The 14297-nt window shown below is 39.9% G+C and overlaps 1 protein-coding gene across 2 annotated transcripts in view; it reads right to left on the minus strand.

Moving 5' to 3' along the window:
* The window catches only part of YWHAE (tyrosine 3-monooxygenase/tryptophan 5-monooxygenase activation protein epsilon), a 54450-nt gene that overhangs the window by 20464 nt on the left and 19689 nt on the right, over positions 1–14297 (minus strand). Inside the window, exon 2 of one of the 2 annotated variants that reach the window (XM_049636729.1) lies at positions 8642–8736. The exons of the other annotated variant lie outside the window; for it this stretch is intronic. Coding sequence (XP_049492686.1) covers positions 8642–8705 — 64 coding nt within the window. The 5' untranslated portion in view covers positions 8706–8736. The remainder of the gene's footprint in view (positions 1–8641; positions 8737–14297) is intronic. 2 annotated transcript variants of the gene reach the window in all.

Genomic DNA, 14297 nt, shown 5'->3' on the forward strand with positions numbered 1-14297 from the left:
CGCAAGCCTGATACGGGGCTCAAACACACGAACTGCAAGACCATGACCTGAGCCAAAGTTGGGACACTCAACCGACTGAGCCACCCAGGCACCCCAGAAAATGGTTTTTTGAGATGGAATTTACTTCTGGTTAAGACTGCTGAAATGAATCCAAAATCTATAAAGAACTTATCAAAATCAACACCCAAAAACCAAATAATCCAGTGAAGAAATGGGCAAAAGACATGAATAGACACTTCTCCCAAAGAAGACATCCAGATGGCTAACAGACACATGAAAACATACTCAACATCACTTATCATCAAGGAAATACAAATCAAAACCACAATGAGATACCACCTCACCTGTCAGAATGGCTACAAATTAACAACTCAGACAACAAAAGACGTTGGCAAGGATGTGGAAAAAAAAAAAGCACCCTTTTTCACTGTTAGTGGGATGCAAACTGGTGCAGCCACTCTGGAAAACGGTATGGAGTTTCCTCAAAATATTTAAAAATAGAACTACCTTACAACCCAGCAACTGCACTACTACGTATTTATCCAAAGGATACAGGCATGCTGTCTCAAAGGGGCACATGCACCCCAATGTTTATAACAGTGTTATCCACAACAGCCAAAGTATGGAAAGAGCCCAAATGTCCATCGACAGAGGAATGGATAAAGATGTGAAATACACACACACACACACACACACAATGGAGTATTATTACTCAGCAATCAAAAAGAATGAAACCTTGCCATTTCAAACAATATGTATGGAACTAGAGTGTATCATGCTAAGCAAAATTAGAGAAAGACAAATAGGACTTCACTCATATCTGGAATTTAAGACACAAAACAGATGAACATAATGGAAAGGAAGCAAAAAACCATAAAAACAGGGAGGGGAACAAAACATAACATACTCTTAAATATAGAGAACAAACAGGGTTGCTGAAGGGGTTGTGGGTGGGGGTATGGGCTAAATGGGCAAGGGGCATTAAGCATGACACTTGTTGGGATGAGCACTCGATGTTATATGAAGAGGATGAATCACTGGATTTGACTCCTGCAATCAGTATTGTACTATATGCTAACTAACTTGGATGTAAATTTAAGAAAAAAATTTTAATTGGAAAAAAGACTTCTGAAATGACATTAAAGCATTTAAAATAGTACTTAGACTTAGTTGATAAAGCATTAGCAGGATTTAAGAGGCTTGACATTGACTCCCAATTTTGAAAGACATTCTACCATGGGCAAAATGCTATCAAACAGCACCCCATGCTCCTGAAAGGAAATCAATCAATGCAGAAAACCTCACTGTTGTCTTTTTTTTTTTTTTTTTTTTTTAATGTTTATTTTTGAGACAGAGAGAGACAGAGCATGAACAGGGGAGGGTCAGAGAGAGGGAGACATAGAATCTGAAACAGGCTCCAGGCTCTGAGCTGTCAGCACAGAGCCCGACGCGGGGCTCGAACTCACAGACTATGAGATCATGACCTGAGCTGAAGTCGGACGCTTAACCGACTGAGCCACCCAGGCGCCCCACTGTTGTCTTTTTTAAGACACTGCCCCAACCGTCCCTACCTTCAGCAACCACCACCCTGATCCGTTAGCAGCCATCAACAAGGCAAGACATTCCAGCACCAAAAAGATGACTCACTGAAAGTTCAGACACAACATTTTTTAGCAATAAAGTATTTTTAACTAAGGTATATAATTTTTTTGACATAATGCTACTGCATACTTAAGGACTACAGCATATTGTAAAAATAACTTTTATATGCACTAGCAAACCAAAAAATTCATCTGACTTGATTAGGATATTCGCTTCATTGGGATGTTCGCTTTACTGCAGCAGTCTGGAACTAAATCCACAATCCTCCAAGTATGCTTGTAATATGTTGTCTTTGTAACTGGCTTCTTTCAGTTAGCATGTCTCAGGGTTCACCCAGAATGCAGCACCTAACAATATAGTTCACAAACTATATGGATATACCACATTTTATTTATACATTTACCAGTTAGTGGACATGTGAGTTGAATTTTCACTTTTTGGCCACCATGACTAACGCTGCTATGAATATTCACAGAAGTATGCTTTCAGGTCTCTTGCCTATATTACCTAGCAGTGGAACTGCAGGGACATCATAGTAACTTTCTGAAGGAACTGCCAAACTTTTTCCCAGGGGCTGCACTATTTTTACATTCCTACTGGCAATATAGGAAGATTCTAATTCCTCCATACTCTCACCAATATTTGTTAGTTTCTTTTAAAAAAAAAAGTTACCTCAGTGTGGGCAAAGTCGTACACATCATGGTTTTTATTTCTTTAATGGCTAATGATGTTGAGCATCTTTTCATGTGCTTACTGGCCATCTGCGTACTTTCTCTGGAAAATATTCAGATGCTTTGCCAATCTTTGAATTGGCTTGTCTTTTTATAATGGAGTTGCAGATGTTATTTACTTTTAAGACCCCAACTCTTCCCTCTTAGCCCCTCAACTTCCAGAATCTGTCCATTCCTGAAGGTAGTAGATTAAGGGAGAGTAGTAGCCATGAGTCAGAAAAGCACTTCCTACTACCCCTAGGTGTTCTATACAACCAGCGCTTTGTACCAATTTGCAAATTATGACTATAATGAAGCTCTCGTGAAAACCTTGGTGTCATCCTCACCCTTTTAACACCAGCAACAGAAACATGATCCTACCTATAAAGTACCCCAAAACTTTACGTGAAAACTGATTTATCCAAAACTGGCCACACCTTCGAAACCACCATGAGCAGGATTAGTGCAATTATATTCACATAAAATGCTCAATTTAACTAGTATTTCACAAAGTCTCCTCTGCAATAACTATTTTCTCAATGTGATCTAAGCACTTCTGGGATGGGGGATGGCTGTCAAATCTGTTTGCAGCAGGTATGATTAAAACTTATGAACCAGTGAATAGAGTGTCACTGTCAAAGACTACGTGTGGATGCAGAGGCAATTTGGTACAAAAACTCTGGACAAAATTTGGGAGACTTCCAAGTAGCTTGGGGACAATAGGTAGCTGACTGAAAATCATCAAAGAAACTGAAATTTAGAATACTAGCAACAGAAAGGGCACAGTAATCAAACATACTAATAAATGCCTGTTTGGGGGCACCTGGGTGGCTTAGTCAGTTAAAAGCATCTGACTTTGTCTCAGGTCATGATCTCACAGTTCGTGAGTTCGAGTTCTGCTTTGGGTGAACTCGAGCCCTGCTTCGGTCTGTCTGTCTCTCTCTCTCTCTCTGCCCCTCGATCATTTGTGCCCTTTTTCTCTCAAAAATAGTAATAATAATTTATAAAGTTAAAAAAAAAAAAAAGCCTGTTTGGTTCCAGGCCATTTCCCCTTTACTGTGTAGTAATAGCCTAGTTAGACAGCAATTACTTTAAACCAGCTTGCCTGTATTTGTTATGGGACTATCCTGCCAAAAGAAGTTCCCTATTTTTCACCCTGACTTTAATTTAGCTTTATTTCTTAGTTTTGCTCTTTGAAGTATTTGTGTAAATATATTCATTCAATAAACCATTCACAAATAAAACACCTCATGCCAGGCACTGTTCCAAATGCTTTGCAGGTATTAATGCATTTAATCTTCTCAACAAACCTTTGAAGTAGGTAGCAGTATTATCCCCATTTTATAAGGAAATTGAAGAACAGGGAAGTTAAACTTGATCAAAATCACAAAGTCAGTAGATTATAAACCCAGGCAATCAGACTCCAGAGCTGTACTTTCATTTAATCATACTACCTCAGATTTGAATATTCATTTGAATTCATCTGGATGGGGATCCTTTGGTCTTTTCCTCCCCACCCCCCAACCCGGTCTTTTTTTTGTTTTAATTGAAGTAAGAACAGATGCAATAAATGGATGCAGTGACAAGAGACACAAGCTTAATACATTAAACTTTGGCTTATTCTTGCTTAAAGCACATCCTTTTCCACCAAGTTAACCCTCCAGAACACTATCTCCAAAAAGCTTAATGCCCATGCCTAGCAGAATAACTCCCATGCCACTAAGATTTCTACATCAACGTCCCAGTAAACATGATTATCCCAAGATGTCCCCAACAGCTGGTAAAGCAAGTTTCTGCTGAGATTCAATAGCCCTGTAATCTTATAAAGACAAAGTACAAATCTACAAGGGGGCATGTTTCCACCTATTAAACTGACTAAAAATTACCACAATGCCTAATTCTACAGTTCCTAATGAGATCCAGAATCAGAACAGAAGCAAACTGTTCAGCATCCGTCATGGAAAAATGAGCAGGCACTGTACTAGCTGACAGAATTAATGTACCTTGTACTGAAGCATACAGGGTCATAACCATAATTATTCCCAAAACGGAAAAAATATTTGCCAGTGGTTACAAAACATAATCCTGACTTTAAAACACAAAAACAGGGGCGCCTGGGTGGCTTAGTCACTTAAAGCAACTGACTTGGGCTCAGGTCAATGATCTCACAGTTCATGGGTTAGAACCCCCTGTCGGGCTGTGCTGACAGCTCAGAGCCTGGAGCCTGCTTAAGATTCTGGGTCTCCTTCTCTCTCTGCCCCTCCCCCACTTGTGCTCTGTCTCTATCAAAAATAAATAAATGTAAAAAAAAATTTTTTTTTTAATTCAAAACCAGACAATTTAACTTAAGTGCCTAAACTCTCAAACACCACATTCAATGAACTTTCCAAGTTAAATGCTCATAGAAACAAGAAATTCTTAAGTCCAAGAACACTGAAAGTAATCATCCCAAGAAAAGAAAAAGGCCATAATAGCATCAGACACTGCCTTACAAAGGTTTTGTCACTCAAGGTTCTGGAGAGGTACTGGGTTTGCTTTATGTAAAGGTCGATCAGTTGGCCCATGACTGTTCTTCTTTGCCTAGGAAATTATTCACTCTGAATCAAACTCAAACATCTCATTCTATAAAGCCTTCCTGTGCTTCCCAATCCATGTACACATTTCTCTGTACTGAAGATCAGTGTTTTTCTCCCCATCAAATATAACCTTCCAGTCAATCAATAATTTAGAAAATTCCCTTCCTGGGGTGCCTGGGTGGCTCAGCTGATTAAGCATAGACTTCAACTTCAGCTCAGGCCATGACCTGACAGTTCATGAGTTCGAGCCCCACATCGGGCTCTCCTGTCAGTGTAGAGCCCACTTAGGATCCGCTGTCCCCGCCGCCCTCTGCACCTCTCCTGCTCACACTCTCTCAAAAATAAACACTTAAAAAGTAATTTTTAAAAAAAATTACTTTCCTAAAAGGTCAAGAAATGTGTTTTTATCTATGTATTTCCAGAAGAGCATAGTATCTAATGCCACAAAAGGAACACAAACATGTGATGAAAGAATAAAGACAGTAAGACAAGCTATATTAAATAAAAAGACAGAAATAGGCTCTGGTGGGCTTGACTGAGTATGTCAGAGGTAAATGAAATCTTTAAGGATTCCTTCTAGATAGGACCAAAGATTCTGTAATCATCTGTCAGCAGTATTATTTGGTAGAAAACTTACTTATACCTGTCCCTAAAGAGGTCCCTGAGACCCAAGGTATCATCATCCTGAAAATCTGAGGTCTGTTCTTTAAATATATAAAGGGAAATTTAGTATAGTGTCTTATGTTATCTCACTTTGGTAAAGTGCCTATACATTCAAATAATATTCCCAACTAACAAGACTATGGTATCTTCAGGGATCCTATATTGAATCCTGTACATGAAATGACCAAAGGAGAACCAACACCATTGCACATTACAAGAGTCAAAGCATTTAGGGATATTGTGAGAACCTGGTCTAGAAGCTCCACTAGTTATCATCAAGAGAAGACAAACAGAATGAGTAGGATTATAACATGTTTTAAATGGAAAAGTGACTGGTTGGTGTAAAAAACAAGGGTGGGTGGGAAATAAACTCATCAATGCAATCTATAAAAGAGGGTTAAAAAAAAAAATGCCACTTTTCCCAGTCAAGAGCTCCTAGGGTGCATTTAAGAGGACAGTGAAAGAAAAATCCTAGCTCTGTCCTTTATCTATTTAAAAAATAGTCACACTGGGACGCCTGGGTAGCTCAGTCGGTTAAACGTCAGCTCAGGTCATGATCCCACAGTTCGTGAGTTCAAGCCCTGCATCGGGCTCTGTGCTGACAGCTCAGAGCCTGAAGCCTACTTCAAATTCTATGTCTCCCTCTGTCTGCCCCTCCGCCGCTTGCACTCTGTCTCTAGCACTGTCTCAAAAATAAATAAACATTAAAAAAAAATTTTTAAAGATAATCACACTACTAGGTATTTACCCAAAGAATATAAAAATATTAACTCAAAGGGATACATGCACCCCTATGTTTATAGCAGCATTATCTACATTAGCCAAATTATGGAAACAGCCCAAGTAACCATAGATTGATGAACAGGGAGAGGGGGAGAGGGGGAGAGGGGGAGAGAGGGAGAGAGGGAGAGAGGGAGAGAGGGAGAGAGGGAGGGGGAGAGAGAGGGAGGAAGGGAGGGAGAGAGGGAGAGGGGCAAAGAAACTAAGTGTGTGTGTTTAATATTAGTCATAAAAAAGAATGAAATCCATGGGGCACCTAGGTGGCTCAGTCAGTTGAGCATCTGACTTCAGCTCAGGTCATGATCTAGTAGTTTGGGAGTTCAAGCCCCGTGTCGGGCTCTGTGCTGACAGCTCCTAGCCTGGAGCCTGCTTCAGATTCTTTGTCTCCCCCTCTCCCTGCCACTCCCATGCTCATGCTTATGGTCTCCCAATAATTTAAAAAAAAAAAAAAAAAAGTTAAAAAAAAAAGGGAATGAAATCTTGCCCATTTCCAACAACATGGATGGCACTAGAGAGTATTTATGCTAAGTGAAGTCAGTCAGAGGAAGACAAATACCGTATGATTTCACTCATATATGCAATTTAGGAAACAAAAGAGCAAAGGGGGGAAAAAAAAGAAGAGGCAAACCAAGAAACAGACTCTCAGCCATAGAAAACAAACTTGGGGTGCCTGGGTGGCTCAAGTTGGTTAAGCGTCCGACTTCAGCTCAGGTCATGATCCTGTGTTTCTTGAGTTCGAGCCCCGCATAGGGCTCTGTGTTGTCAGCAGAGGCTGCTTCAGATCCTCTGTTGGCCTCTCTGCCCCTCCCCCACTCTCTGTCTCAAAAAATAAACATTTAAAAGATTTAAAAAAATAAACCAATGGTTACCAGAAAGGAGGTGGGGGTTGGGGGGACAGGTTACATAGGTGATGAGGATTAAGGAGTGCACTTGTGATGAGCACCAGGTGATGTATGGAACTGTCAAATCACTATATTGTACACCTGAAACTAACATTACACTGTATGGTAACTGGAATTTAAATAAAAGCTTTTAAAAAAATTAAAAAAAATAAAAGATAAGGATGGCTACCACCAAAAACGCAGGAAAGAAGTGCTGATGAGGCTGTGGAGAATTAGACCCTGCACTGTTGGTGGGCATGAAAAATGGTATAGTTGTTGTGTGAAACAGTAAAACATTTCCTTCCACAAAACTTGTTAAATACAATTACCATATAACCCAACAATTTTACTTCTGGGAATATACCAAAAAGAATTGAAAGCAGGGTCTTGAAAACATTTGTACACACATGTTCACAGCAGCATTATTCACAATAGCTAAAACATGGAAACAACCCAAGTGTCCATCAGTGGATGAATGGATAAGCAAAATGTAATATATACATACAATAAAATATTATTCAGCCTTAAAAAGGGAAGGAAAGGGGCACCTGGGTGGCTCAACTGGTTAAGGGTCCGACTCTTGATTCTGGCTCAGGTCATGATCTAAGGGTTCTAAGATTGGGCCCCTAGTCCGTGCTAGGCATGGAACCTGCTTAAGATTCCCTCTACCTCTCCCCCTCTCTCTCTGTCCCTCTACTGCTCCTGCTGGCCTGCATGAAGGCAAGTTTCCCAAATCACTATGTCACATGGAAAGAATGCAAAGTTATCTTAGGGATGACTCAGAACTATAATGGGGATGGGGGAAGATCAGGAAAAAAACAAGGTACCTCTGTAAACTGTAAAACTCTCTAAAATTCACATTGGTGTAATTATAAAAATCATCTCAGTAAACCTCTCTCTCTAGACTATTAGTTCTCAGGAATGGTTGTTTGAAACTGTTTGGGACCTATCAAAATATATTTTATATGCATATATCTGGACTGATCAATAGAGAAGTTATTACTTCCTGAGATAAAAATATTTTAATGTTTATTTTTGAGAGAGAGCGAGCATGCAAGCATGCGCGTGGTCGGGGGGAGGGGCAGAGAAAGAAGTGGGAAAGAGAATCTGAAACAGGCTCCCTGCTGACAGCAGAGAGCCCAACACTGGGCTCAAAAACCTGTGAGATCAAGACCTGAGCCAAGTCAGGCGCTTAACCTGCCCCTATAGTTCTTTTTGCTAAATAATATTCTATTCAATAATAGTACATCTACCAAAAGAGGTAAATCTACTGTACAATTATAAATGACAGTGTAAGACCTGTACATTCCAATAAAATGCCACTATCTTTCCCTTACCTTGAATATTCTTTCATCACATGACTATTATCTTACAGACACTTATTTTTAAAAATCTAAAAATAAGGATAAATACCACAGAAAAGACTTACCATCATGGAAAGCCACTTGCACTAGAAGAGAACAGCAAGAAGAGAACAAAACATCCTGCAGCATTTTCCCAGCTGCTGCGAAAAAGTATTTTATCCTTTGATGATAAAAAGAGGTAAACTTATTAGGAGTGTGTCAACAGTTTAAATTTTAGGAATGTCCCCATCTTATGATTATCAGAGATATTAACACTGAGGGGAGAGACCCCTGTATGAACATGAATGACTCTTGCACCATATGTAAAAAATATATATATTTGCGTCTTCTGGGCTCAAAAAGGAGGAAGTACAGCAGCAAAGAAAAACCTGATGTCTGCATGGGGGGGGGGGGGGGGGGGGGACACCCAAGTGAAAAAAAACCAAAAACCCAGACCTGCTTCAGCAAATACATTGGAAGAGTAGCTAAATTAAGGACCAAAGGGAGAACTAAAAGACCTAAAATAAACGCCAGAGAACTTAATGTAACAAATTAAACAAACCTCAGTAGTTAGGAGGCACCTGGGTGGCTCAGTCAGTTGAGCATCCTAATCAGGTCATGATCCTGGGGGTCATGGAATGGAGCCCAAGTCTGGCTCTATGCTGAGCATGGGGCATGCTTAAGATATATTCTCTCTCTCTCTCTCTCTCTCTCTCTCTCTCTCTCTCTCCCTCCCCCCCTCCCCCCCCCCCCCCCCCTCCCTCTGCCCCTCTTCCCTGCTTGTTCCAGTATGTGCTGCACGCTCACACGCGAGCTCTCTCTCTTAAAACAAATTTCTAATGTAAATCTCCACACTTAATTTTAAAAAGATGCAGTTTAGAAATAAAGGAATGAAGAGAAGGAACTCCACCAGAGAATCAGTCTACACAGAAATGGTGAAGTATCACGCCTCTTTATTCATTCATATTCTGAAGCTACCAGAGAAGTAAAATGTCCTTCATTTGGCATGCACATATTTAAGATAACAGTCAAAGGATGATTTTACTCATCTTCAGAAAAGTTAGCATATAAATTTTAAACAATCCCCTAAAATTCTAGAAAGCAGAGTAGCCTGGATGAAATCTACTTAGCATCTCAATTTGAAAACACAAAAGAGGCTGTAAACAGGTTTAAACCTTTTCTAAAGAATCAATAGCCTGGGGGGGGAGGATTATGCTTGGGAACAAAATTACTCCCCAAATTTCAGAGACTTCACACAAGGTTTCTTTAGTGAGGAACTATGCCTTTTGATAGTTGAGGATTCCTGGTCAAAGCAGAAAAAGGAAAAACAAAAAATCAGGAAAGGGGTTTTCACTGCCTCTACAGTTACGCACGTAAGTGCTGCTCACATTTCACCAATAAACAGCTCACATGGCCCTTCTAAGTACAGAAGTTGTGAAAAGAGGGGAGGAAGCACTAGTGTATCAATATAAAAGAAAAAGAAAAGCCAATGAAACCACACTAAAATTAAAAAAAAAAAAAAAGGCTGTCAAGTCAAAGCAGACATTATTTTTAAAAGATACACATAGTGGGGTGCCTGGGTGACTCAGTGAGCTAAGCATCTGACTCTTGATTTCTACTCAGATCATGATCTCACGGTTCATGGGTTCCAACTCTGTGTCAGGCTTACAGCTGACAGCACAGAGCCTGATTGGGATTCTCAAAATTAATAAATACACCTTAAAAAAAATTATATATGTCAAAGTTCAGGTATTATGCTTCTTTTAGAACTGATGGACTTACACAATATCCAAGGAATGGCTGAAATTATCAGCCAAACGAAATTTGGACAATCTCTAAACAGCCAATTCATAGATAATTCAATGACAATCAATACTCTGCCTTACAGATTTATAAAAGATCCAAATAACTTGGTAGCAAAGACTCTGCTGTTAATACTTAGGAATACACCAGGGTGCCTAGGTGGTTCAGTCAGTTGAGCACCAAACTTCAGCTAAGGTCATGATCTCGTTCATGGTTCCTGGGTTTGAGTCCTGCATCGGTGCAGAGCCTGCTTCTGAGCCCCTGTCCCCCTCTCTCTCTGCACCTCCCCTGCTTGTGTTCTCTCTCAGAAATAAACTTTTAAAAATGAAAGAAAAAAACATTTAGGAATACATAGATACACAGATATTTCTAAATACCATGCACTTTATCACATCGACAAATACTCCATTGGAGGTACCAGTTCTGTACCATAAAGCATGGAAAATAAATTTTCATTTGACAATCTTAAGGGAGAGTACAGTATCAGTTAACCATACAACAAATTCAGTATAATCCCTATGGAACATGATTTTTGACATAACTACACTCTAATAAACCTATGAGATTAAATTGGTTACAAAACATTCTTAGCTAAACTAACTTATAATGGTTGTTAAACATTAAATCCCTGCCAAATTTGACAATTTTAACTTTATCATAAATAATTCGACTGCTTAAGTCTACTCAAAGTTTGTGGTGCCATCATTTTAAAGTCTATTTGCACCTGAGTGGGCTTCCAAATCACTAAGGAATTCTAGGAGATGCTAAAACATAGTTTAAGATTTTGCATTACTCAAAACTGTAATTCAATCTATAAAAAAAAAAGTCTTGGTGCACCTGGGTGGCTCACTTGGTGAAGTGACCAACTCTTGATTTCAGCTCACGTCATGATCTCGCAGTTTGTGGGTTCAAGCCTCGTATCTGGCTCTGCGCTCAGTGCAAAGAGCCTGCTTGGGATTCTCTCCCCCCCCCCCCCCCGCCCCTCCCCAGCTTGCACGCTCTCTCTCAAAAATAAATACTTTTAAAAAATAAATTTTTAGAAGTTATAAAGGAAGGAAATTTGAAGTAAATAATTTTGCAAGATTTGAAGCGTCTCCTGGGATTTTTAAGCAAGAGTTTAAACGGCTTCAAGTGGACAGAATTAATAAATTAACTTAGAAGTCAATAGAAGTATACTTTGTGTTGGAGGAAATAGGATTTTTAAAATAGAAAATATGTCTGGGAAGCCTCTCTAAAGAGGTCCTATTCAATTCTAGTAACACTTCCACAATTCTCACTTGTACTCTTAGTAAGTGGACCAAAACACACACACACACACTTTGAGAAACATAGCATGCTAGGAAAACACCACCTTTACAGCCAGAAAGACTCAGATGAGACTTTCTTCCTGCCGTACATATTTATTTACAAGCTATTTAACCTATGTCAGGTAATCTCTATAAGACTGCTTCCTGATCAGAGATACCCACCTCTCACTAGGTTCTGAGAGTTAAAAGGAAGACTGCATAGGCAAATTCTGTAGCAAGTAACAGAACTCAACAGCATCTTAAAAATCCTTTTCTTTGCTTGCCTGTCTTCCAAGATTTAAAAAAAGGGGGACAGAGGAATCCAGGAGGATGTAAGCCCTCAGAGGAATGTTAACAATGTGCTTGATGCAGTAATGAGCTAAATAAAGAACATGGTTTAGAATCTAGCCTAATAAATAGAACCTTTTGCATCATCTAACTCCATCTCCTCTTTCTAGCCCAGATAACTCCATTCTTAGGCCTCACATGCTTAATTCCAATACTGCACTCTTGATTACATATCTGAAAGAACCTTCCTCTCTCACTACCCAAATCTTATCCACTGGATAGCTCGCCTATTACTCAAGCTTTCCCTAATAATTATTCACAATGCTATCCTCAATTCCCCTTTTCTCAAATTCCTGTATCACATAAGCTAGCAAAATCATTTTGTTTTTAGCCACAATTCTCCTTAAAGGGGGACTGTAAGATCCTTTACGTTGAGTATTATAGTACATTCTTTTATCATTCACAAGGGGAAACTCATTCTCAAAACTCACTAAATACCTATTGATTAAAAAGCCCAAGAATGGATTTACAGGAGAAATCCTTAGGAATGCTTTTGAAGGTACCAAGAGAGGAATTCCTAATTATATCAAATGATCAAAATGTAATATAAAAATAGATGTTGATACAGGGGAAAATGATAGAAATCAACAAATGAAGGGAAGAAACATTAAGAAGCCCATAAGGTATGCAGTGCCAACTCTAAAACAAGATAAATATTATTTTTTAAGTCAGATTAAATATGATTATTAGCATTTACAGCTAAATTTAAATCTAAAGTTATGCTACATATTCTATCATCTGCAAGACAGAAAGTAATCCTTTATTACTGCACTTGGGCAAATATATCCACATAACTAACCATTACTCATTGTTCAAAGCTGGACAAAAATTAGACAAAAAAAGCTATGCAGTACTGCTACATAGCTTCCAATATTCTCAAACTCAAGATCCCTGACAATTACTTAACTGCTGAAAATAACAGTTGAGACAGCCTCTCTCTAGAAAGGAACGTTACAGGTCATCTAGTCAAAAGCAGCCGTATACCCCGAGATACGCATTAGGTTTCGAGTACAGACCAAATGTCTGAATTTTTTTTTTAATTTTTTTTTTTAACATTTATTTATTTTTGAGACAGACAGAGAGAGAGAGAGCATGAACAGGGGAGGGGCAGAGAAAGAGGGAGACACAGAATGGGAAGCAGGCTCCAGGCTCTGAGCCATCAGCCCAGAGCCCGACGCGGGGCTCGAACTCACGGACCGCAAGATCGTGACCTGAGCCAAAGTCAGACGCCCAACCGACTGAGCCACCCAGGCGCCCCCAAATGCCTGAATTTTTAATAAGCACACTCAGTTACTCTAATTCAGTCAGGCATATGAGAAACAATGATCGATTCCAGTGGTTCTCAATGCTGTTTGCACACTGAAATTCTTTAAGGAGTTTTTCTTTTGGGGCACCTGGGTGGCTCAGTGGGTTGAGCGTCCAACTCTTCGCTCAGGTCATGACTTCGCTCAGGTCATGATCTCAGTCTGTGAAACTAAGCCCTGCTGTGGGCTCCTTGCTGAGAGCTAGGATTCTCTCTTCTCACCCCCTCTCTCTGCCCCTCCACCACTGGCCCACGAGTGCTCGCTCGCTCTCGCTCTCTCTCTGTCACTCAAAATAAATAAACTTTAGAGATGCCTAGGTGGTTCAGTCTGTTGGACATCAGACTTTGGCTCCGGTCATGATCTCATGGTTCATAAGTTCGTGAGTTCGAGCCCCGCATCGGGCTGTGCTCTCAGTGCAGAACCTGCTTCAGATCCTGTCTCCCTCCTCTCTCTCTGCCCTCCCTTGCTCAAGCTCTCTGTCAAAAATAAAACATTTAAAAAATAAACAAACTTTTAAAAAAAAATGTTTGAAGGGGAACCTGAGTGGCTCAGTTCGTGAAGCCTCCAACTCGTGATCTCCCGGTTTCTGAGACTGAGCCCTGCATGGGGCTTTGCACTGACAGTGGGGAGGCAGCTTGGGATTTTCTCTCTCCCTCTCTGCCCCTCCCCCACTCTCTCAAAAACAAACCGTAAGAAAAATGAAAAAAACATTAAAAAAATAAAAATCCTTCTTAAAAAATGTTGAACATTTCTGTAATTTAACAAAAAGAAAAAAAATTTTAAGTTTATTTATTTTTAGAGAGGGAGAGAGGAGTGAGCAGGGAAGGGACAGAGAGAGAAGGAAAGAGAGAATCTCAAGCAGGTTCTACACTGCCAACTTGGACAAGAGTGACCAGGGGCTGAAACCCACGAACCCTCAAATCATGACCTGAGCCAAAACCAACAGTCAGACATTTAACTGACTGAGCCACCCAGGCACTCCAGACGTTTTTGTTTTAGTC

This window comes from Panthera uncia, chromosome E1, assembly GCF_023721935.1.
Source record: "Panthera uncia isolate 11264 chromosome E1, Puncia_PCG_1.0, whole genome shotgun sequence".
NCBI classification, from domain to species: Eukaryota; Metazoa; Chordata; class Mammalia; order Carnivora; family Felidae; genus Panthera; species Panthera uncia.